Source organism: Mauremys reevesii, linkage group 15, assembly GCF_016161935.1.
Source record: "Mauremys reevesii isolate NIE-2019 linkage group 15, ASM1616193v1, whole genome shotgun sequence".
Taxonomy (NCBI): Eukaryota; Metazoa; Chordata; order Testudines; family Geoemydidae; genus Mauremys; species Mauremys reevesii.
Window position 1 is genome coordinate 42,578,773 of NC_052637.1, and position 22,589 is coordinate 42,601,361.

The following is a 22,589-nucleotide window of genomic DNA, read 5'->3' on the forward strand; positions in this document are numbered from 1 at the left end:
CAAGGCAAGACACGACTGACATTCTCTCTGCATGAAACACTCTGCAGAGTGAGCAGAGATACGTGGCTGGTTATTGCACTAGCTGAAGCGTATCCAATGTGAAGTGTGCACAGGCAATTCTAACACACAAAGCTAATAAATCGATCATTGCTAAAAGTCAGGTCTCCTGTTTCATTCCTCCATGATCTAGGGTCTTCTCTCATTACATTTCCTCTCACAGGACTGTTCTTCAGGGTAGAAACCTTGTTTTCTTACTTCTCTGTAAAGTGTCATGCACACATGACATTAAATAAAATGCAGAGAACAGAAACCAGTTGCTCTCTTTGGCTGACTATGTGGGTGTTTTGACATCAGCCACTTAAAACAACTCCTCAGTACAGAACATCTAGGATCGGTCTGTGGGAGCTAGCAGAATGCAGAGCCATTTTTCTACTGAAGGACACATTTCAAAGTTATCCCAAACCTGAGCAGAAATGAACTGTAACGGCAGTGTCCAGGAGACTAATTTGGGGCATCTCAGCTCAGAGGGGGGAAAAAAGTTAAAAACCCTCAGTGCTGGAAGTGTTTATAACAGCGGCTTACAGCTTTGCTAAACTACACTGCAAAGCTCAAAGACCTGTGCTTGCTAAGGCCTGACCTTAGTGGTGAAAGACTAGTGGTCTATGGCTGGAGCAGCTGGGTAACTGACTAAAAAGGAGAGTAGAGCCGGTTCCTCCCCTCACTGTCCCACCTTTTATGAGCAACTCACCAATTAGAGACCTTGAAACAAGCACAGCAAATACCTTGATTGGTCATGGTTCCTCTAGCACCGAGTCACAGGCTCACTACCAGAAACAGCCTGAGAGTCGGGGCTCCGAGGCCCAGAACATCATCGAGAACTGGGCTGGAAGCTTTAGACCAGGCTCTCCTGAGGTTTCCAGGACCCTTTGCTTCCGCTCAGTGCTTCCACCCAATGGTGTGTTCGGCTGCTTCAGGAGCTGGCTATAACTAGGAACTGCAGAGGCAGCTGCAAGAACTCAGGGAAACTTCAGTACAAGAGGTGGGGAGAGCGCTTTAGGTGAGGCTAAAGGCTGATATTTATTACATTTAAACCATCTCCCAGCCCTAATTTAAACAGGCCCAGAAGAGGAGAAATGAGTCTGGCCAATGAGAGAAGGCCAGAGCAACAACCCATGAGCAAAATGCTTGGAACCTGCACTAGAGAGATTTTAATTGGGCCACCTTTTTACTCTCCCGCTGGTGACTGTATTCAGCACTTCAGGAAATCTAGCCTGATTCATTTTTAGTGTTTTACACTTAATGCCAATTATTCAGCGCCTCCTCTGAGCTTTGACATAATTCTTTTTATTTGTCTTTATATAAAAGCTGGTGGCCTAATTACAGCAAAGTCCTTATCAGTTAGGATTGCCTGACCTATAACTAAAATTATTTCTCCTTATGGGAATATCAAAGTGAGGCTTCAATTACAAAACCTTTATGAAAGCTACAAGCTATTTGACCCAATGGCATTTCAAGTGTTCAGAAAGGAGACGCGTATGCGTATGCACCTGAATGCACTAGATACCTGGCCAGGAGTTCTTCTGCAATCAGGTATCAGAGTAACCTAACCTACCCTTTACATAAGGCTGCTGCTAGCCTGTCTTCCCCCCCCACACACACACAAAGCAACCGGAACAACCTAAGTACAAATGAAAACCTTGCAACATTCGCAAGGCCCCTGGCTGGAGGAAGTCCCTTGTACTCCTATACTGTTCTTGCCAATGCAATATAAAGAGAATGGGTGAAGTCGCTAAGAAAGGCCAAGTGTCTCAGTTCCAGGATGAGCTGTACCTTTGACCCCTTAGCCAGTCTCTCTGTGGGCACCCTTCCAAGAGGCAGGCACTTCTGAGAGTGAAAACCTGCCGTTCACCCCACTTTTAGACTGGGTCTCCAGGTTACACCACCCTTGTTTCCTCAGCAGGTCCATCTGGGTTTCTTCTAGGAGCTGTAAATGCAGCGACATTGAATAACTTGTTCAAAACCAGTATTTCTCCATAGGAACACAGCAGTCAGAGAAGAGGGTTAAAATAATGAAAGAATCTCTTGTGTGTGTAAAATTTAAACTTAGCCTTTCCTGCAAGACTTAAGTAGGCGGACTTATCCCTGGTATCCCCACTGTCCTGAGGACTGGGCTACAGTTTCTCAGCAGACACTGCCTACCCCCAGCTTCAGGGCTGAGATTTAAACAGTTATCAAGTTCTTTGTTCAAAGACAACCCCCCTCAGATTCTTCTCTCTCCCAGTTATCAGCCCACCTGCTGAGACCCTCAAAGGTTTTGATACCCGTATTCTTTAAGTCTAAGCTTCAATTTCAAACCCGTTAGGATGGTATGATTGTTGGTTGCTTTATAGGGAAGAGGTCAGAATATTTAGCACAACTAAAAAAAGGAGCTTTCAAAATAAATTCTTTGATTCCTGCTTTTCTGATGTTGCAAATCACACAAAAGCCTACCTGGCTGAACCAACATTGGAGGGGAGGGAGATCAACTTAGGGTGGTGGTCCTCAAATTTTTTCTGTCCTTCCCACCCGTAATGGAATCCATCTGCAGCTTGAGGCTGGGATGCTGCGAGCAGAGGCCAGAGCAGGGCTGGATGGCACTTCCTCCCCACCCTCCATGGGGCATGACCCCTGCACCGCCATGCCCCCCTGAACATGTCTGTGTCCTCCTGGGGGGTGCTCCCACAGTTTGGGGAGCACTGATACTCAGCAAGTCAATAAAAAATGATCCCAGAATCATCTAGCATACAGAAACGGATATTGTTTTCAGACTCGACTGCACTAGACTCAGATTTAAGATTTGTTACCCAAAGTGACTGTGCCTCAAAACAGACAGATATTGAGCAATCAGCTAATGCAATGTATTAAATAGCGATAATAACCAGGACAGAAGATCAATACACAAGTCAACAACTAGCCACACTGAGTTGCTTGTAGGTGCCAACACCATAACGTGCAAGCAGAGCTTTTTCCATTGAAAATCATATGATGCTTCTGCCACTTAGCTACATTAATCTTCAGAGTCCCTCCCTCACCCACTGAACACTCTAGTGAAGCAAGCAAGCATGAAAGGAGAGCTCACACTTCAGCTGGAACATTCAGACAGGCCGGTGATAGCTCAGGTAAGGATTAGCTCGGGCCTGTTCAGAGAGAAGAGGCTTTACTAACTCTGCTTTGGGCTCATTTGGAAGTGAACACTGACACTTCCACTTTAGTGGAGTCCTGCTAGCAAGCCGGTCTGTGTCAACTTACAACTTCCCACATACAAGATATACAGCAAAACGAAGTCTGAATGCCTGATCCGGATTAGCCACTGGTCTTTCCCTTTGTGAAAGGGAGAATAAAAGCAGGCGTTCACCAGAAGAATCACAGGTGAAATGATCGATAGTTGTTTGGCCTCAATTCCATTGGCCAATCTGACACAGCGGGCGACTCTTAAGCCATGGCTCTTTCAAAACTTTGATTCATTGTGGCCTTGCTCTGCCACATGGTAGGCCAGAAACCAAACAGCTTCAGGAGTCTTATTTGTCTAGTACTGGACACATCCTAGTTAGACCAGGAAAGGATGTGCTGGAGAGTTTTGGAAGGCTGAGATAGTCGGGGTGAGGTGGAGGGAGTGGAACGGGAAGAAGTCAAACACATGTTGAGCCTATTCACAGAGCAGCCACTAGTCCTATCCTCCTGGGGCACCGATTTTAAGCTTCAGTTTTATTTCAGGACAGTGACAAACTGCTGTAATTCAGCAAACAAAGGAACGGCACAGAAGAGCAATTACACATCCTGCAGTTCTAAATATGAAAACAGAACACTGCATAGGTTCTGAATCCTGGCTGTTTAACAGTCACTTGCATTTAAGGTGATACGATAACAAATCTAGGAGTCCTCAAGGTTGTTTTTTTTTTTTATGGAATAGAATGACTTTTCTGTAACTGCCAGGATATTTTTGCTCACAGCAACTTCTCTCACTACAAAACAAATTCATCTGCAACACACATCCTTTCAGACACTGGCTCAATGAAGCATGGCTCCAACTTAGTCTCTAGAAGTGCATCCCTCTTAAAGCCCCAAGTTGGTTGGTTTTAGAAGACAACAACCACACAGACTGTGCTAAGCCAGGGTATAAAACACCCCAAAAACTAAGAATTTGGCAGCCAAATGCCAATTCCTCTGCCAAGCAGCAAATGGGTCTCTAGTTTAAATAAGCAGAGTTGTCAGAGATCAGTTATTTGTGGAACAAGACTGGATGTCTGTGACACATCAGCAGCTGTTCAGCAGAGAATTCAGAGCTGCCAAAAAAGCTGGGATTCTTCACTTCCAATGCTGGCAAGTTTTTCCATCCTCTGTACCCCAGGCAAGAGGTTTCCTCCTCAAACCAGCTGCTCTTTAGATACAGGAAGTCAATCGAGATCAGCTGAAGAGGGAAAAGAAAAAAACGAAACAGACTATGCTGGAGCTCCAGTCCCGAGCATGGCAAGCCCTTGCGCTAAGCCAACACGAGAAACAAGAGTGGAAGTGTTATGGGCGGGGATAAGGCCAGACCCAGGATGACTACACCTGGCATGCAGCCCACATGAAACTGCTGTAGGGCCGTGTTACACGGTTCCACTCCACATACTAAGTCAAAAGCTATGCCACTTCCTATTGCCAAGCCACATCCTCACACCAGACCTCTGCTATCTTAGGAACAATATATTCCCATTCCTCCACACATGATTCTCCACAGGGCGCTGTATGTTCTTCTCCCAGGGCTTGCTGGATTTAAACACTTATCCCAAGTTTCCCAGTGAGCATTTATGGCAAGAATCCACTTGAGCCTATGGCAGGTCGGGCATCCTGGGCCAGCACAGGGGCTTAGCTGTTTTGCCAGCGCAGCCCAAAAATCATGCTTTCAAATCCACCGTAAAGAAAAGGGGGAAATAGTTTTAAGAGGGCCCCATAAGGGCTTTTTTTTTGCTTTTTTCTTTTGAGTACATGAAGCCCCAACAAACACAGTGAGCAGCACAGCACAGATGAATCAGCACCACTTGGTCAAATTCAGCAATGCCAGCTTTTTATTTTAATCCAGAAAAACCCAGCAATCCAGCAATTTTCACAGCTCTTTAAGCTTAAAAACCATTGTAAGGTTTTTCCAAAGAGATGAGCTCTTCCTAAACTCCTACTGTAGAAAGATTAAGTGCTTGAAAGACTGATCCGGTTTCTTTCCCTTTACCCCAAAACAAGTCACGCCAATAGAACTAACCCACTCTGCTACTTTGTGTCAAGAACATCAAAGGCTCAGTTAACAGACCCTCTCTCTTGTATGGCTGAGAGGTGCAGATGGAGGAGGAGAAGGGGAGAATTCATTAGCTAACTTGGAGGTGTACAGTATAGGTGGGGGGAATCCCTGAAAAAAATAAGGACAATGCAGTCCCTAGGTGCTTAGATGACTCATGGGAGATAAAGGAGCACTGGCAGGATTTTAGTTTTGTCCATACGGGCAACATTCGTGAGCAAGTGAGAGCTAATTGCCAATCTTGGTGCCTTGTGTTTTTCTGCATCTAAAGAGATCCTTGCCCACTGGTCTACCATTCCTTCTCTTTCAGCTGGCAATTAAGAGATGTTGCAAGGAAGCAGATATTCAGAAGTAATTTAAAAATCTTTAAATTAAGAGTTCATGTGCTCAAGTCTTCAAACAGGATAAGCCTTACTTCTCTGAATGTTTTACTGTCCCAAAACACTTTAGATTGGCTTTTAAAATTAGCTTCTTAAACAACCTCAGGGGGATACAAGAACACATGCTAGAACTCAGGGTGCTGGGGGTGTGGCAGCACACCTGGGCTTGAAGTGGTTTCCAACACATACAGGGTTCACAGTTTTGTTAAATGGCTCTCAGAATCCCCACTATCAAAACGCCACTGGATAAATGATTCCTCAGGACAGATTAGTAAAAATTCAATACACAGCATTTTAAACAAGCACAAGATTTATTTCCAGAAGCTTGAGATAAGAATGCTGATAAACACTTCCAGTTTTTCCCTTCAGTGATCTTTCTGCTCCATGCTGCTAACAGAATAACTCCCTCACTGAGTTTTAGTACAATTAAAAAGCATAGTCTCCCCTATATAACCTTCATTCTAATTAGCTGGTAAGTACTTCACATCTGCTTTTTGGTACAAAGAACTTCAATAAACCCAGGCTGAGGACTGTCACCTACGTTTAAGTTAGCTTAGATAAAAAGAAAACATTTAGGAAGTATGACCTCATTCAAAATAACCTTTGGTTAACTCTGATCCCAGGGGCAACACGGCTGCTGAAAGTTTTGCATAAGAGACAGGAGCTAGCAAGTCATCTGGCCTGTGGGTTAATTTTGCCTAACAGGAATGTGCCATCGACACTGTATTTACTCCATAGCCATGGCTAGAATTAACAGAGAGAGACAAGCAGAAAGAGCATTTTAAGTCAGAAGGCATTTACAGATCTATGTATTAATTGCTTGCTTAAACTTGCACTGCTCCCAGATGTGTTGCAGGTGAGGCTTGAATCGTAGGTCAGTGATTTCCACAAGAGATCAACTCATGCTATGAATACAGTCATTAACCCCCTGACCACACCACCCCCTCAATATACCTTGTGCCACAATCCAGGTTCGATGTCCATTGAGGTCAATAGAAGGTGCAATTTAAACCTCATAGCACCAAGTCTCAGAGTCGGGGTTGATTGACTCAGGCTAGCAGGGCTCAGGCTCTGGGACTAAAAATTGCAGCAGACACGTTTGGTCTTGAGCTGGAGCTTCGACTCTGAAACCCTGTGAGGAAGGTGGGTCTCAGAACCCAGACTCCAGCCCAAGTGTCTACCCTGCACTGTTTAGCCTATCCCTCCTCCAGCCCAAACTTAAGTCAGCTCACCTGGGCCAGCCACGGGCATGCTGCAGATCTTTTACTGCAACTGTACCCAGGAGAGTAATTCCTGATGCTCTGCATGTGTCAGCAATGCCTTCTCAGAACTCTTTGTGGGATACATCGAAATGAAATATCCCCATTTATCTCTGCCTGGAAATCCTGAAGCTTTAGCCTCTTAAAATGTGCCTATTAAAAAAACCCCACACTTCTCTCAAGAACAGCAGTGCACAGCAGTTTGTGTCTTGGGGAGAGGAGAGAGAGTCTCTCTGCCTAGGGACTCAAATACAGCAGTCTCAGGAGGGTGCAATCAAAATCTGATTTGAAAAGGGTATGCAGTTTTCAAGTACGCTTGAATCAAAAGTCACTATTTAGATAAGTTTTTTGCTGTCTAATGAAAAAACGCCTCCAGCATGTACAAGCTGTCGTACCAAGGGAGTGGAGGGGGAGAAATGGATAGGAATTTAAAGCCAGGAGGCTACAGAAAATATTTCAGCAGAAAGATCCAGAGTGAGATTGTCTGACAATGGAAATTCACTAGGATGAAAATTTTATTTCTTGGGTCTCACACTGATAAGAGAAGAGTCAATCTCAATCAATTCAAGGAGACAGAATTAATTAATACTCTGGCTGAATGGTTAAGGTGCTTGACTATAGTCCTGAAGGTCATGGGTTCATGTTTTGCTCAATCTCAGATTGAAAGGCTACTTCCAATTCACCCTGCTGCAGAACGGGTATCTGATCCCATCAGGTTAGAGCAGTCAAAGGCGGTTGGATGGGATGCTGGCCAAAGGATTCCATTGTTTGCCACTGGCTGTGAAACTGGCTTGTGTCTGCCCAATGAGCCCGACTGCTGACTCTTATTCAATGCTTTTCATCAGTAGATCTCAAAGCGCTTTGCAAAACTGAATATCATTCACCGGTTTAGAGAGAGCAGAGAAAGGTGAAGTGATTTGCCCAGGATCTAATGACCAACTGAACAGCCAGGTCTTCCAGTTTCCAGTCCCATGTTCTATCTTCTGGACCATGCTCCCTCCTTCTCTTCCTAAGGGTGCTCAGTTCATGGTGATAGGAAAACAAGCAGCCATTATCTAAGGTGTTTCCACATTGGGGCTGCCTCTGGGAAGTGATGCATGAACGGCAAAATAACAGCCTATCTAGGGTAAGAATAGTAAGAGGCCAATATGGTTCCAGCAGGGGCTCTTTAAATGATCTGAAGAGTCAAAAAGGAACCCCTATAAGTGGAAACATGGACCAATTGCTAAGGAGGAGGAGTACAAAAGAACAGCACAAGCATATAGGGATAAAACCAGAAAGGCTAAGGTACAAGAGGAGTTACACCTAGCAAGGCACACAAGGCAATATGAAGAGGGTCTACAAATATGTTAGGAGCAAGAGAAAGCCAAAGGGGATTGTTGGTTCTCTACCTAGCGAGGAAGAAGAGAGTTACACATGGATGACATCAAGGAGGCTGAAGTATTTAATGCCTGATTTGCGTCAGCGTTAATTGTGACCAGATATTCAGAACAAGTATTAACAAGAGGGGAGGAACACAAGAGAATTGATCTGAAATTAACAAGATGAAATTCAATAAAGTACAAAAGTTCTACACTTAAGAAAAAAAATCAAATGCACAACTACAAAATGGGGAACAACTGGCTAGGTGATAGTACTGCAGAAAGGATCTGGGAGTTAAAGTGGATCACAAATTGAATAGGAGTCACCAGTGTGAGGGAGTTGTGAAAAAGGCTAATATTCTGGGGTGTATTAACCAGAGGGCCATTTGTAAGACACACGAGGTAACTGTCCTGCTGTACCAGCACTGGGAGGCCTCAGCTGCAGTACTGTGTCTAGTTCAGGGTACCATGCTTTAAGAAAGATGGACAAATTGGAGATAGTTCGGAGGAGAGCAACAGAAGTGAAAAAAAGGTTTAGAAAACTGGATCTATGAGGCCAGGTTACAAAAATGGGCATGTTTAGTCTTAAGAAAAGATGACTGGGGGGTGGGAGGGAAGATATTTGATTACAGTCTTCATATATGTCCTTGTCCACTGAAGGCAGGACAAGTAGGAATGGGCTTAATCTGCAGCAAGGGAGATTTAGGTTAAACGTTAGGGAAAACTTTCTAATCATGAAGAAAGCTAAGCTCCGTAATAGGCTTTCAAGGGAGGTTGTGGAATCCCCATCACTTTAAGAACAAGTTGGACAAACTCCTGTCAGGTATGGTCTAGGTACACCAGACTCAGTATACAGGCAACTGGACTAGATGACTTCAAAGGTCCCTTCCAGCCCCACATTTCTATGATCCTAGGAACTTAGCAGCCAACGGAGTACTCACTAAGGCCCATTTCAGTCAGTCCCACGGAGGGTATTGACAGCAGCCTACCAGCCAGGAGTCCTACCTGCAGCTCCTTGTCCGAGTACTTCTGAGGGTTTTTGCTCCCTTGGCTCTTCTTCCGAAGTTTTTTCAGCTCTGCCTGGCACTTCTCTAGCGCGTCCCCTTTGCTCCTTTGCTCAGTCTGGTATTTCTTCAATGCAGCCTGAATATAAAACAGGGGGAAGCTCTGAACAGCTGAAACAATGGCTCAGCAGATTAGCAGAGGTTTTCTGCTCCTAATGAGCACGGTTTACATTCTCCTTGTAGCTAAGGCTTCCACAGCCGCGTTCCTGATGCAAGAGGCATGTTTTAGAACACTTGCATGTTTAAAAGGCAACTGTGCAGCCATCCTCCTCTGGGAGATGAGGGGACACCAGATTCCCAATGACCCAGAAAGCAGAAACATCAGCACATTGGTGGTTTCACGGTGGACTACCAAATTAAGAAAAAGGATCACTCTCCTCTTTAAAAACAGCTATCACTAGCAGCAATGAGAGTTAGACTGCATGCTCCTTACAGCTGGGAGCGCAGGATGACTGGAAAGCACCTAGCATATTCTGGACACTACCACAATGCAAATAGTCATTCATAATTAGTATCAGTTCACGCAGATTAAACAGAAAAGGTTAAGTGTGGCCATCACAGGGTTGAGATGGTTGGAGCCCACAGGTTTTAGAGCACCAGAGTATTTTTTGCTAAAAATCTGCAACATGGTGAGAGGCTGGTCTTTAACTCCCACAACTGTATTCAGGATTTCATGAAGGTAATGGGATCCCAAACGAGCAGAGTCAAGGTGGAACACTTGCACCCCCATATTGACTAGGGCAAGCTTGGAATGCTGGTGGAGAAGGCAGCAGCAAAGAGTCAAAAGAAGAGCTGGGAACATGCTCGTGTTTAATACATTAAAATAAAAAGTTCTGATTTACTTACACTTAGATACCTGGAATCCAGTTCTACTTTCTGCTCCAGTTGTGTCAGTAGCTCATTGTGAAAAGACTTCAGCTTGAAGACAAAAAACAAAGTACATATTCTAGCAAACACCGACCTGGCCTTGAATCCAAATACAAAGAGCACGAGTGTGCGATGCAGAGACAGTTTTGTGAGGAAGAGACGAGGGGCTGTCTGCAAAGCAGAATGCATGCAGGCAACAACGAGCTGATGGAGAGCAGTGGATGAAACAACACAGAGCGTGAAGATAGACAGACAGTGGATACACCACAGAAAGAGGCACATTAACATTAGGGCAGCCAATTGGATATGGGAAGACAGGTATATAATTGGCTACATAAAGGAAGAGAGGCTGATGGCCTGAGAGAAACAGATGGAAGCCCATATGGAGAGAGACCCAGTAGGAGAGGCTGGACATCAGCAGGATAACAACCTAGTTTTAGATAAAGTCAGTCTATGTGGATAAGAAACTGAAGCCCATTTTGTTCCCTGGTCACAGCGCTGGAGGACTTTGATGCTAACTGGCTCTGCGTGAAGTAGATTTGTTGAATAGCGGCTCTTTTGTCCAGACAATACCACTTGCACAAGTGCTCTCTAGACATCCTAGTGTTTTTTGATCCTCCCTGCACAATTTATTCTTTTATTCAGTCCAGGTTTGCTAAGTGAGATTTCTACTCATAGCTAAACGCTTGGCAATTATTTCATGCATCCCCTCTGTGCAGTACTGTGGTTGCATTTCCACACTAAAATGCAGCTAAAGGCCAACAAATTGCTGAGACCCCTGTTGGTCCAAAAGCTTCCTGCTGTTCCCCTATGTCTTTGGCGCATCCAGACTCCTCTAGAGAACACGTCTGCAAGCTGTACAGTACTTACCATCTCTTCCAACTGATTTTGAATCTGTCTGTGAACTTCTGCCATCTGGAAGAGAACATCCCCTAGAAAGACAAGAAACAGAAGGAGGGTTTTAAAGACACTCAGCTCTTTCCAGACGACATCATGCACACCGATGCAGCTGGGAAGGATGGGGGCATTTGCATCAACAAGATTGAAGGAATGAGAGATCAGATTAAGTGCTTTGCAGTTTGAGTTTACAGAATAAGCTCAGTGCTCTTGGGCATCCATGGAGCATGTTTACATCAGATGCTCATTTAAGTCTCAAACATGCAGATGTTGAGCTAGGTGGTTTGGAAACCTACATGCTGCCTCTTCTGATTATGCAACGCAATAAAAGGAGGGAAAAAAGGAAGCAGCAGCAGCATGAGCAGAGGACCCTGGAACCCTGCATAAGTGTGAACTGTCCATACCGGAAGAGTCTCACCACACTGGAAGCATAGTTCTGCTTGCTACAGCCAGCACTACGAGCACATGCACACTAGTACAATCCTATTCCCGAGTCAGCACTGAACCTGTTCCCCAGCATGGCACTAGAGGGTGCTGTGAAGTTGAAGGTTTAGCTTCATGATACAGAGATCCCCACCACTCGTGGTCATTAAGGGATCCCCTTGACACTTACTCCAGGTGTATGGTCATTAGCCCTGGTGTCCTGGCCAAAGTCCAGACTGGATCATTCTATTCCGCATCCCTTTCCTCCCCAGTGTAGTTCAACAGGGAACTTCCTCGCTTTCAAAGACTGGAGCATACAGCAGGGGTGACAGAATGGCTGCTGCATTCTCCCCCGGCACAGAATGCATTGCAGTGGGGAGTAACCCACTCCCTCCTTTCTATAGCCAAGGCATGGATTTTTTGAAGTACTCAGAGATCCCTCAGGATAAGAGGCAATATGCCAGCCCCCGTGGACACCTTAGCGACAGAATAAAAGGAACACCTGTGAGAGCCAGTCTCTACTATAACAAAAATATGGAGCAGATGTAATTTGAGGAGGGGAGTTTCTTCAGTCCTAGAAGCAGATTAGGTCTGGTCAAAGGAACGTACCCTATGGGAACAAAAATACCAATTCACAGAAATCCAGCAGCATCCAGGGCAGCAAGTAAGAGCCTACGTAATGGGCCTGGAGAGGCTGCTCAAAGCCCCACGATGCAAAGGTGGCACAGCTACCGTCAAGGAAAAACTTGGAGGAAAAAAAACCCCGAGTGCAGGAACAGTAGCCATAGTTACAGCAGCTAATCCCAGCTCAGCCTTGCATTTCTTACAGCAAGCACAGCCATTTTGAACCGGAGGAGCGATGCCGTTAGGAACTATTTTACTCTTCTTTTCAGCTTTCACCCTTCTTCAGCCCCTTCCTGCTTCCGAGGCCAGGACGGCCACTCTGGGCTCTCCCACAGCTTGGCAGTGGCAGCTCAGTGGGGACCTGAACGCAGGCGAATTGAGTCTCTCCTCCTCCGACAGGAGTTCTCTGCACTTCCAGCCTCTTGTATTTTACAGGGCAAGTGTCAGCGTCCCCCTGAACTCGCCCTGGCCATTACCTTGCCCTACCCAAGACACACTGCTGACAGTCAGGGCTGCCAAACAGCTCTTTCGGGATTAAACCCCCCTCCCAATACACTGGGCTGGGAATCGCACATGGCAACAACTGATGTTCTAAGTAACCTCGCAGGCCGATTGAGTCTTTTACGCAGCATTGGTTAATTCTGCTCTGCTCTGCTCAGCACCTCGCAGCCAGGCTGCAAGCATCTATTAAAGGGAATGTAACAAAAACAAAGCGTCCTCACTAGAGATCATTCCCTGCAGAGCAGCTCTGAGCTCCCGGTGCAATGACTGGCAGCAGCACGCCCTGCCGTGTACAGGACCAACCGCAGACAGCTCAGTAATGCCAAAGCAGCAATGTCAGGGTGGGAAAAGCAGGCACAATCTCATCTCACGGGCAACACAGGTGCCCAAATTAAATATGCTAAAAAAGGGGCTAAGAACCCCATAAGTGTTTAAGTCACACCCCTGACAAACCCACAACAGGCTGCAATTATGGAATTACGGCTACCACTCTGCCCAGCCACTGGACTGGGTCTAGGCTTGACGGGGGGCTGAGACCCATGCATGTTGCATATTGTACCATGGTGGGCAGCAACATGAACTGGGGTGGGGGGAGGCAGGCAGGCCTTGCTTTTGTGGGCTGAATTTATTTGCCCTTCCTCTCAAAGCATTTTCCCCAACATTAAAAAATTACCACCACTGAGACCCAATCCCTTATGTTATCATCATCAAGTAGTTGGTGGGTAACAATCTTATCTACTTATGGCTTGATAGGGTAGGGATTATTTATAAAACTGCACCTTTGGAAGGTGGCAAAGCACACATCCAATGCTGATGCACCGAGAGGCATTAAGCAAAACCGCAGGGACAGCTGAACTGGATTGGGGGAGTGGGCAGGAGAGGAAGCCCAGTTTGAATTCCCCCATTTGAAGCTTCACAGGACTCTGGTGTTTTGGGGAGAGGAAGCTTGTCTAGAACCTGGTTCTGAGTCATCTCAGCCTATGCTCTCCTCCACAGGTAGATGTAAGAATCAGAACCTAGAGAACACACGGAATTGCACAGCCTCACCACAAGGCACCTTGCAGAGCAGTGTAAAAGTTCAATAAGAAGCTAAGCAACCTTTAATGCTCTCACGGTCAGCTGTTACCATCACAAATCTCTGCAATGAACCCTTTCAAGCATGAAACTAAAGGTCTGGGCAAAAGGTTAACACTACAAAATCTACAGGAAATTGCTCTCCGGTTGAGAGGTGAAAGTTAAATGTGGGAAGCACATGGTTCGCTCTGTAGCAAGGAGAAGAAAAATGATGCAATGTTATAACTCAGCTGTGATTTCTTCCACGTGTATTTTTATCTTCAAAGCACTCTGCTAACACTAATCCTCACACCACCTCCTCCATTTCACAGGGAGCCAGGCAGGCTAGGTGACATCGCCAACATCACAGGAGGAAGAGTTCACGTCAGACTCATGAGTGGAACTTGGGATGGTCTGGCTTACACCACGCCTTTTGCTGCATTGTGCAAGGGCTGATGTTCTCATAAAGAGGGTGTACAACCATTCAGTCAAGCACCAGCCTTTTAAAGAACCAGTGAGAACGGTCTCTGCTCCAAGAAGTTTGCAGCCTAGTTCAGAAAGATGAACGGGCCCATCCCAAGCACTAGAGGGAGAGGTAAATCCCCTCCACCACCACCCCCCGGACCTCTCAAGACACGCACTTTAAACCCGATCCCAGAGACTTCTCCTGGCAAAGATTTGAAATCTTGGTTTACAGTTTCCTTTCCACATCAAACTCTTTGCCCCTTGCCAGACCAACGCCCCCAGAGCACTGGCGAAAAGTCAGGACACGTGGCACAAATGAGCAGCTCTCCCCACCCAACAGCAGCAGCACCACAGACCTGGGCAACATGCTAGAGATTTATTCTACCAGAATGCGAGCCATTTCCAGCAGCTCCCCAATCCAGGCTTCCTCCAGCATGGCCACAGGGATGCTAGCAGCAGATAGAACACTCTTCTAAACCTCAACTAGCCTCTCCGGGTCTGTAGGATGTCTTGGTGTGCTCAGAGTGCTCACCTTGAGCTATACATGTCTATAAAAGCCACAACCCAAGTCATTTTATCTTAAAGCTGCTGCTAAGATAAACAGGACCCGGCAGCAAGGAAGGGGTTAAAAATCCATGAATAAAACCTAGAGGAAATTCAAATTTAAGCATTTAAAATGGTCTCTGACATGGATTAGAATCTGCAACATCGTACTAATCCAGGACATGACAGCACATCATCTTCCTCTGCTGAGAGTGTGGAGAATTTCAGGAGGAGGATTTATGGCTTATACCCTGCTAGCATCCAAAGGCCCTGGTCAAGATGTGTGCCCTGTTGTGCAGGGCTTTGCATAAAGGGACGAGTTATTCCAGTGACCCTTGGAGTGACAAATGTGCAAAGGTCCAGGGTTTCTGTTCGTAATGGAAACGCCAGCGCAACCATCACCTTGCAGTGAACTTGGAGTGAGGAAAGCATGTGGGTTACACAATTACTTATGCACGTTAATTAACTCAAACAACCCCCCACTTGAGGGGGAAAAGCAGCCAGTGGCTAAAACTTGCCTGGGGCCACATGGCAGCAGTGGGAGTTGAACTCTGTGGCTCTGTCATATCCTCCGAACACACCTCTAAGTCCAGCCCGGAGTCAGCTAGTGGCAATGTCATGGTTGCCAAGAATGTAAACAATGATTGGATACACAAAGCAAACCGGAATTGCTATTTCAGTCCACATCTGACTCACGACTATTTTCAGAGAACTATAGGCACCATTGTGAGTCTACCAGGCTCTAAACCCACCACACCCAAGGAGAAACCGCTCAACAGGTTGTTTCACATGGCTTTCTGGGGCTGCTATCAGCCAGCGTTTGCATGCTAACCTCACAGCGGGTGGAACAATAAGCACAGGGCTGCGCCTCCCTTTGTGCGGAGAAGTTTCACCTTGAGGTTTTCCAGGCCTGGGGATGGTCTTCACCACCATTTCCTCTCCCCCCACCCCAGGCACAGACCCATTACACATTTCAATCAAGTGGTTAAGTGCATCAGACCATGGAGTAAGTCCAGTCGGACAGAGAATCTCAAACCAGGCTGCCACTTGTTCTAAAATCCATGAACCGATGCAACCTGCCTTGTGATGGGAGCAAGAAGCCATGCTGGAGCTGGGGAAACAACCAAACATGTTCAAAGGGCCAATGGGCTAAAGATAGTTTGTCATTAACTCACTAGAGTTGCAAGATTCCTGCCAATAGAAGTCTGATCTCCTCTACCACTGGGGCTAAGCGTTGGCTCCTGCCCCAGAGTTCGCATGCCAAACCAACAGCGGTCAGCCACCCCTGCAGTTCAGTCAAAGTAGCAAAGGCCTTGCCTTCACTGCTAAAGAAGGGGTTTTTTAACCTTAGAGTAACTCAGGCATGTGAGTTATCCAGAGGAAAAACAGTCCAGATGAGGCACTTTGGTTTTACCCTGAGGAGCAGTTACCGAGGGCAACTTCTGGAGGGGATTTGGGGCAACTTACCTCACAGTAAAACTCAAGTGGCCTGGTCTTCGCACCTCAAGATAGCTCACAGGCATTAGTTACCCGTGGTAAACAAAACAATCCACCACCACCTTCTTTAGCAGTGAAGATAAGGCCAATTCTCCCCCCCACCAGACTCATTTAGCATTGACATTACCAGAGTACTGAACTGACCGTGAACCTCTTGACATTCAGAGGAACAAGTAAGAACCACTTTAACCAGGCTTCCTACATAGGTAGGGTAACCAGATGTCCCAATATTACAGGCTGTGTCTTATATATGCAACTACACCACCCCGGGAGGAATGTGGGGGGGGGGGGAGAGAAAGTGTTCCAAGTTTTCACACTTGCTATCTGGGTCACCCTATTCCCACAACAAAACCACATTAAAAAAAATAAAGCAGCGAAGTCAAGTGCTTGCTGATAGCAGGGAAGCCTGAACATATAACATGCATATGCAGAGTACCCCACGAATGCCGAGACCACGCTGGAGGACCCCATACATACGAATTGTCCTCTGTAGTGTAGAATACACAAAGATAAAAACAGCAGCTGACCTAGAGCTTAAGACTAAAGACAGGATACACTGATAAACAACAACAAACACCACAAAAAAGTGTTTCCTTGATTATAAACTCTTTTTCGAAGCATCACAAAGCAATTCTAAATGCAGTAGAAGGGAGATAGCTACAAGTATGCTATACAGAGTAGGTACCTCTTGACCAAAGTGGAACACTAACAATGCTGATAAACAACCCTTCTCTGTTCCAGTTACACACCAGGGCTCTCCTGGTTTGGTTCAGAAGACAGGACACATGCAACTGATGAAGAAAGTTGACTTTAATTAAAAAGAAAAAAAAGACTGCAATTAAATAAATTGGGTACCACTTCAAAACTAGGTCTTCATTACCCAACGCTACCTTAAATGGAACATCGACAGAGCAAGAGGTATCAGGAGAGGAATGATACTTGTTTTTAAAGCCACCACTAAGATGATCATCCTATGGCCAAAGACAAGCCTGAAACCCAGCATTTGGGCAGCAGTTTGATCAACTGAAACCCACCTGCAAACCAAACGGGATTCTAGGGGGAACAGGTTTGTATGGGGATATTTGTAATCCTTGTCTATGAGCAACTTGGCAGCAGTTTTATTTCATGCCTCACCCAGAGTAAAGAAAACCACAGCTGTGGTAGTCCAAGGGGAATGCGATTCTTGGCCCACCTGTGGGCAGCCAATCTTACCTTCCTCTATGTCGCCAGCATGGCAGGAAGTCAGGGAAATTCAGCTGTCTTAAATATGTAAAAACTTAAAGATGAAGCTGGACCAGAACCAGAAAGGAGTGCTGGGAGGACATGGCCATAAGACAGCCCGTGTTTTCCTATTTGTGCAGGAGGTAGCCTGTCGTTATGGTTAACATGGATGGGGAGCAGCTCTGGAGGCTAGAATACTACCAAGGGGAGTAAAAAACAAAAAGGCATTTTAAACAGCTAAAAATAAAACTGGTAACACTAGCAAAGCAAATGGATTTCAAGATTGTGTGTCCTGAAACCCTAGATGAAGATCAATCAGATTCTCAATGGCTGGTTAGATGCCTTTAGCTAAATCCTTTGATGTCAAGCAAAAGGCATTCAGATCTAAGGAGAATGAATGGCTGTGCCTCAGAAGTAGGACAGCTTATGCAGCCAGAATTTTAGTGCTTAGAGAAGCAAGACAAGCCCATGAAGAGACTCTTGTGCTTTTGTTTTCCCCAATGGGGCCAAAGAACAGCTCATTTCAGCACTGCTTGTGTGGAGGGACTTTGGGCGTTGGTTGAATAAGGCTGTTTGGCATCTTCGGGGGAAAAAAGTCATTGCTTATGCTGTGTACAGAGCGGTACTGAGGAAAGTTTAATGACCGGGGGTGAAATCCTGGCCCCATTGACGTCAGTAGGAGTTTTGCCATTGGACTTCCAGGGTGAAATTCTGGCCCTATTGAAGTACAACTAGCTCTTCCCACTCTTTCAAGTTTTGGACGATGGGGGAGTGGCTGTCTGGAGAGCCAGCCCTCTTTCATGTGTCTGTGTAACATACGGGGCTGATATATCACCAGTAAGTCAGACTTGTACCCTTTGCATACCAGGAAATGGTAGCTGGAGCTCAGTTCTGCAGAGGCTTAGGAACAGCTGCTCCATGGACTCTTATGGAATGCAATAGCCCCCAGTGAATCACTAACTGCATATAGCTCTCATGCAGCCCATCCTCAAGGATACATTAGGCACTTGGTGAAACGAAGTGCTCCACACCAGCGAGATGTGTGAAATCAAGGTTGAAAACAACCATTGTTTTTACAATCTTATTTCTTAACGTTAACATCTGAGCTTCAAGCTGATGAAAATGCAGTAAATGGTACAGATGGGATCCAGGTTAAGGAGATGTTAGTTTTAATATTGAAACTTCAGCCAAGCAACACGATTCTAGGACTTGACTTTGTCCCCATCCATTCTAAAAAGCAACAGGGAACAAGATCAAGCTACAGACATCTGCAGCTGGGGCAGGGGGTGGATGGGAACCTCTTGGGTCACCCAGCCCAGTGCCTGGCACAAGTGTGGTACAAACACACCATTTCCTCTTGAAATTGTTTGCCTCCATTTATTTCCTGCAGCTAAAAACAAGCAAGCATTTGCCAGAGTTCTATTAGCATCTCACCAGCCCTCTGGGACTGTGCTGGAAAGCAGAAGAAATCTTTGCAGTTGATCAATTCTGGCCCCATCATTTATTGTGCTTCAACTATCAGAAAGTTTAACAAGATCTAGTTTCTTTATTTAAAGAAGAGACAAGCCATAGAATAGGTCAAGTGCTTTCCCCCTGTATTTAAAGCAAACTCAAAAGTCTCATTAATTTAAAAAAAAGTTACAGGAACTAAGCAGTTATCAAGCTGCATTTTTACGTATATGTTAGAGATTCTGCATCAAGGGTCAGCTCTTTTCTTTTAGGTAGCTGCTCCCCTCCAAACACATGCATTCTTCCCCCCCGCATTCATCAGCAAATCTCTAATGTCCAATTACCCAGGAAGCTTACACAGGGGAGAGGTAGTGACTATATTCAGGGTAAAGTACTAATTAACAGACACAGGAGGGCATCAATATACAGACCTCATTACAATGGCAAAGATTCAGCCAGCAAGAAATTACATGAACCCTCTGCATTTGAGCACCAGTAACCCCAATGAAGGGCGGGGGGAGGGGAGAAGAGGGAGAGGAAACAAATACCTCCAATGCCCAAATGTGGCAGAGGAACAAGAATTGTTGATATGCGCTGGTTTAGAGTCGTAGCAGCTGTAGACTTCTTCATAAAGGACACAGAATCTGTTAGCAGTATCCATAACCCTGAACGACTAGGCCTGCCTCTTGCAGAGCAGGTCTCCCCTAGAAGGCAGGTGGGGGAAACCATCTACTCTAAGGCAATGAACAGCTTTATCACAGGGGAAAAAAGTGAGAACAAATCACCCGTATCTGAAGGGACAACAATATCTTGAAAGCTAGTTTACGGTAAAACATTAAGTACAAGTAGCTCCAGGTTTACCATGACCATTTTTGTGGTTTTGCAATCACATTTCTCTCTTAAAAAACCCTCTCTTGTATGAAAGTTACAGAAACAGGGACTCTAGCTATACCAGTGGTTCTCACACTTTTGTATTGGTGACCTCTTTCACATGGCAAGCCTCTGAGTGCGACCCCTCCTTATAAATTAAAAAACCACTAATATATTTGTTACCCTTATAAATGCTGGAGCAAAGTGGGGTTTGGGGTGGAGGCTGGCAGCTCGCAACCCCCCATGTAATAACCTTGTGACCCCCAGTTTGAGAACCCCTGAGCTATATGCAAAGTGCTGAGAAATGCAAGAGGTAAGCAAACTGAAGAGAGAGACATTTCTCTAAACTTTCCATTAGAGTCTCATCAAATAGTAGAAAAGAGTTCCAAGGAAGAGAGGTAAATTGACTTTCCTGTTAAACACCAATAATCTCAGGCCATCTCAACATACCACACAATTTACGCATGAGTATTTTATTTTTTCATCTGTATCTGGTCAAATAGCATAGCTGGAAAAAGCTAATTCAGTCAAGAGACAAGGAGAGGCCAGCCATTCAACTATGCACACAGTGACTTTGATATGCATTACGCACCTTTCTGACGCACACACTTCTAACAAAACATTCTGGATCCCACAGAGCACATGTGAAGAAATCCCTAGTCAGCCTGTCTCATTTCCAGAATTATTTCTATAGGGGTCAATAAATCTTCTTTCCTTTTTGCAAGGTCTTTTGTTTTCACATATGCCAGCAGATGTTTGGAAGGTGATAAGAATTTTTAGAGTGCAACCTTCCCACTCCCCCTCACTTCCGCCACCCAAAATGGAGAGAGAAAGAAAATGAGCCCCCATCTGAATTTTGTCAGGCTTATCAAGGTTACTAATTGGATTGCAGAAACCGGCTAATTGAGAGTCACTCATTTGTTAGGCTGTGGGTTGTAGCAATTCCCAGTTAAAGGGACAGTCTGCCTCTTTGGGATTTAGGGATACTGAGACCTCTGCCTTCAAAGGTAGGCAAGTTTGGGAGACTTAACAGGCTGGTGATGTCTCTTTAAAGACATTACTATTGGAGGAGTAACTAAAAATGAGAGGTTCCTACCATGCTACAGAGACTGGCTAGAAATGACCACTAAATGATGTGCTCTTTTAACAGGTGTTCATTTAACAGCACTCCACTGTCTCACAAAACTATATTTTGGTTATGTAAAACAGGAGAAGTTTATTTGCATAGTAGCTCCTACTTCAACAGAAACTTTGGAGGCTGTGAAAGTCAATACAGAGACCAAACAAAGTCCATTGTTGGGGCAGTTATTAATTTAAGAAGAAGGTTTTTGTTGCATTTTGGTATCTTTGATTTCACAGAGGAAAACCCATTTCCTGCAGGTTCTGATGTTATGTTTTAAGTGGACTGTACTGAATTAATGTTAGTACTCAGCTTAGTCACTAGTTGATGATCAGCAAAATGGGCATGCTAACGGCGATTCTTTTGACCAACGTTATGGTGTACAGAAAAGCATTAAAGAAAGCCTAGCCTATGAAAGTCAAAATCCCAGACAGACACTTTACAGACAGTGAAATAAAGCTACAGAAATGACTGGTACAGAATACACTTGCTGGCTACATTCTGTACCTGAAGGAAAACAAACAAACAAACAGACTACCCATGTGAAATGTGAAGAGCAGGCAAGGGGGTATGCATACAACAAAACTGCATGTAGTTCAGAGTGTGCTGCTATACAGAGCAGGCTCTTCATCTTCACACTGAACAAATCAACAGCCCTCTAAAATAGATCCTCACTAGGTCTGCTATTTCATTTCGACTTCACAGTCAAGAATCAAGCTGCTAAAACTCCCATGTGCTATCCTGAGCGATTCATCTCTTTGCTCACCGGGGTTTCCCAGGAACACATGCACAGCTTGTCTCTTGCCAAGTGGCTGAAGAAAGGCACAGCAGCCATCCATCGGGGGTGCAGGAGGAGAAGCAGAGTCAGCAAGTCGGCTTTCTGAATCATCAGGGGCTAGTGGCACAGCTGCATCTCCATCAAGATTTAAGGGAGGCCAAAGAGCTGCTGTGAAGAGCGTTCTCCACTCAATGAGCCCCACATTTCAAACAAAGACTCCCTACTACGTCCCCACCATTCCCAAAGGCAGTTACTTTAAATCTGAGAAATTGTAGCATTAAGGCACACCAGGGCACGGCTTCCTATGTGTACAGGGCAGTTTCTTTCTCTGACTGATTAGCTCTTAACAGGATCACAGATGGGAGAGGTGCGGAGAGTCCGTTCTCCTGCCAGTTCAGAGGGTTATCTGATTCAGCGCTTTGCCCACTCCCATGTTAAATGACTCAAGCAATGGGGCTTTCATTACTTCCACAGGGAGGTTACTCCACCGGCTAACAGGACTCGCCATAGGGGGGCTATTTCACAGTCTGACAGGCCTGGCCATTAGGCAATATTTCTGGACATTCAGCTTGGGTTTTCCTTTGTAACCCTCTCACAGGAGAATGTAAACTGATGTGTTAAGCAACTGAGCAGCACACAACAGTTCACAGAGCATTGCAAACACCATTAGCCAGCTCCAGTAAGCAGCAGTCCCTGGTCCCTTGTACATCTGTTTCCAGATTAACTGCCTTACCCAGACAAACGACCTTTAACATTCACAGTGTTTATAACTATCTCTCTGCTGCCATAGGAAGTTGCTACCTGAGAACTGCAAATCCAATTAAGAGATTAATACAATGCCCCAGAGGATTCGTCACAGTACTACAAAGCTTCCAATCTGGGCCAAAGACACCAGTACATACAGGAGGC

At 45.4% G+C, this 22,589-nt stretch overlaps 1 protein-coding gene across 5 annotated transcripts in view; it reads right to left on the reverse strand.

Annotated features, from left to right (window-relative positions):
• BAIAP2 (BAR/IMD domain containing adaptor protein 2) overlaps positions 1 to 22,589 on the reverse strand; it is an 85,331-nt gene that overhangs the window by 34,735 nt on the left and 28,007 nt on the right. For all 5 annotated transcript variants that reach the window (XR_005588617.1, XM_039502412.1, XM_039502411.1 and 2 more), the window contains exons 4-6: positions 11,110 to 11,171; positions 10,219 to 10,290; positions 9,314 to 9,451 (exon numbers count right to left, since the gene is read on the reverse strand). Coding sequence is in view for 4 of the 5 variants with exons in the window: in XM_039502412.1 (XP_039358346.1) it covers positions 9,314 to 9,451; positions 10,219 to 10,290; positions 11,110 to 11,171 (272 nt within the window). In the remaining variant the exon portion in view is untranslated. The remainder of the gene's footprint in view (positions 1 to 9,313; positions 9,452 to 10,218; positions 10,291 to 11,109; positions 11,172 to 22,589) is intronic.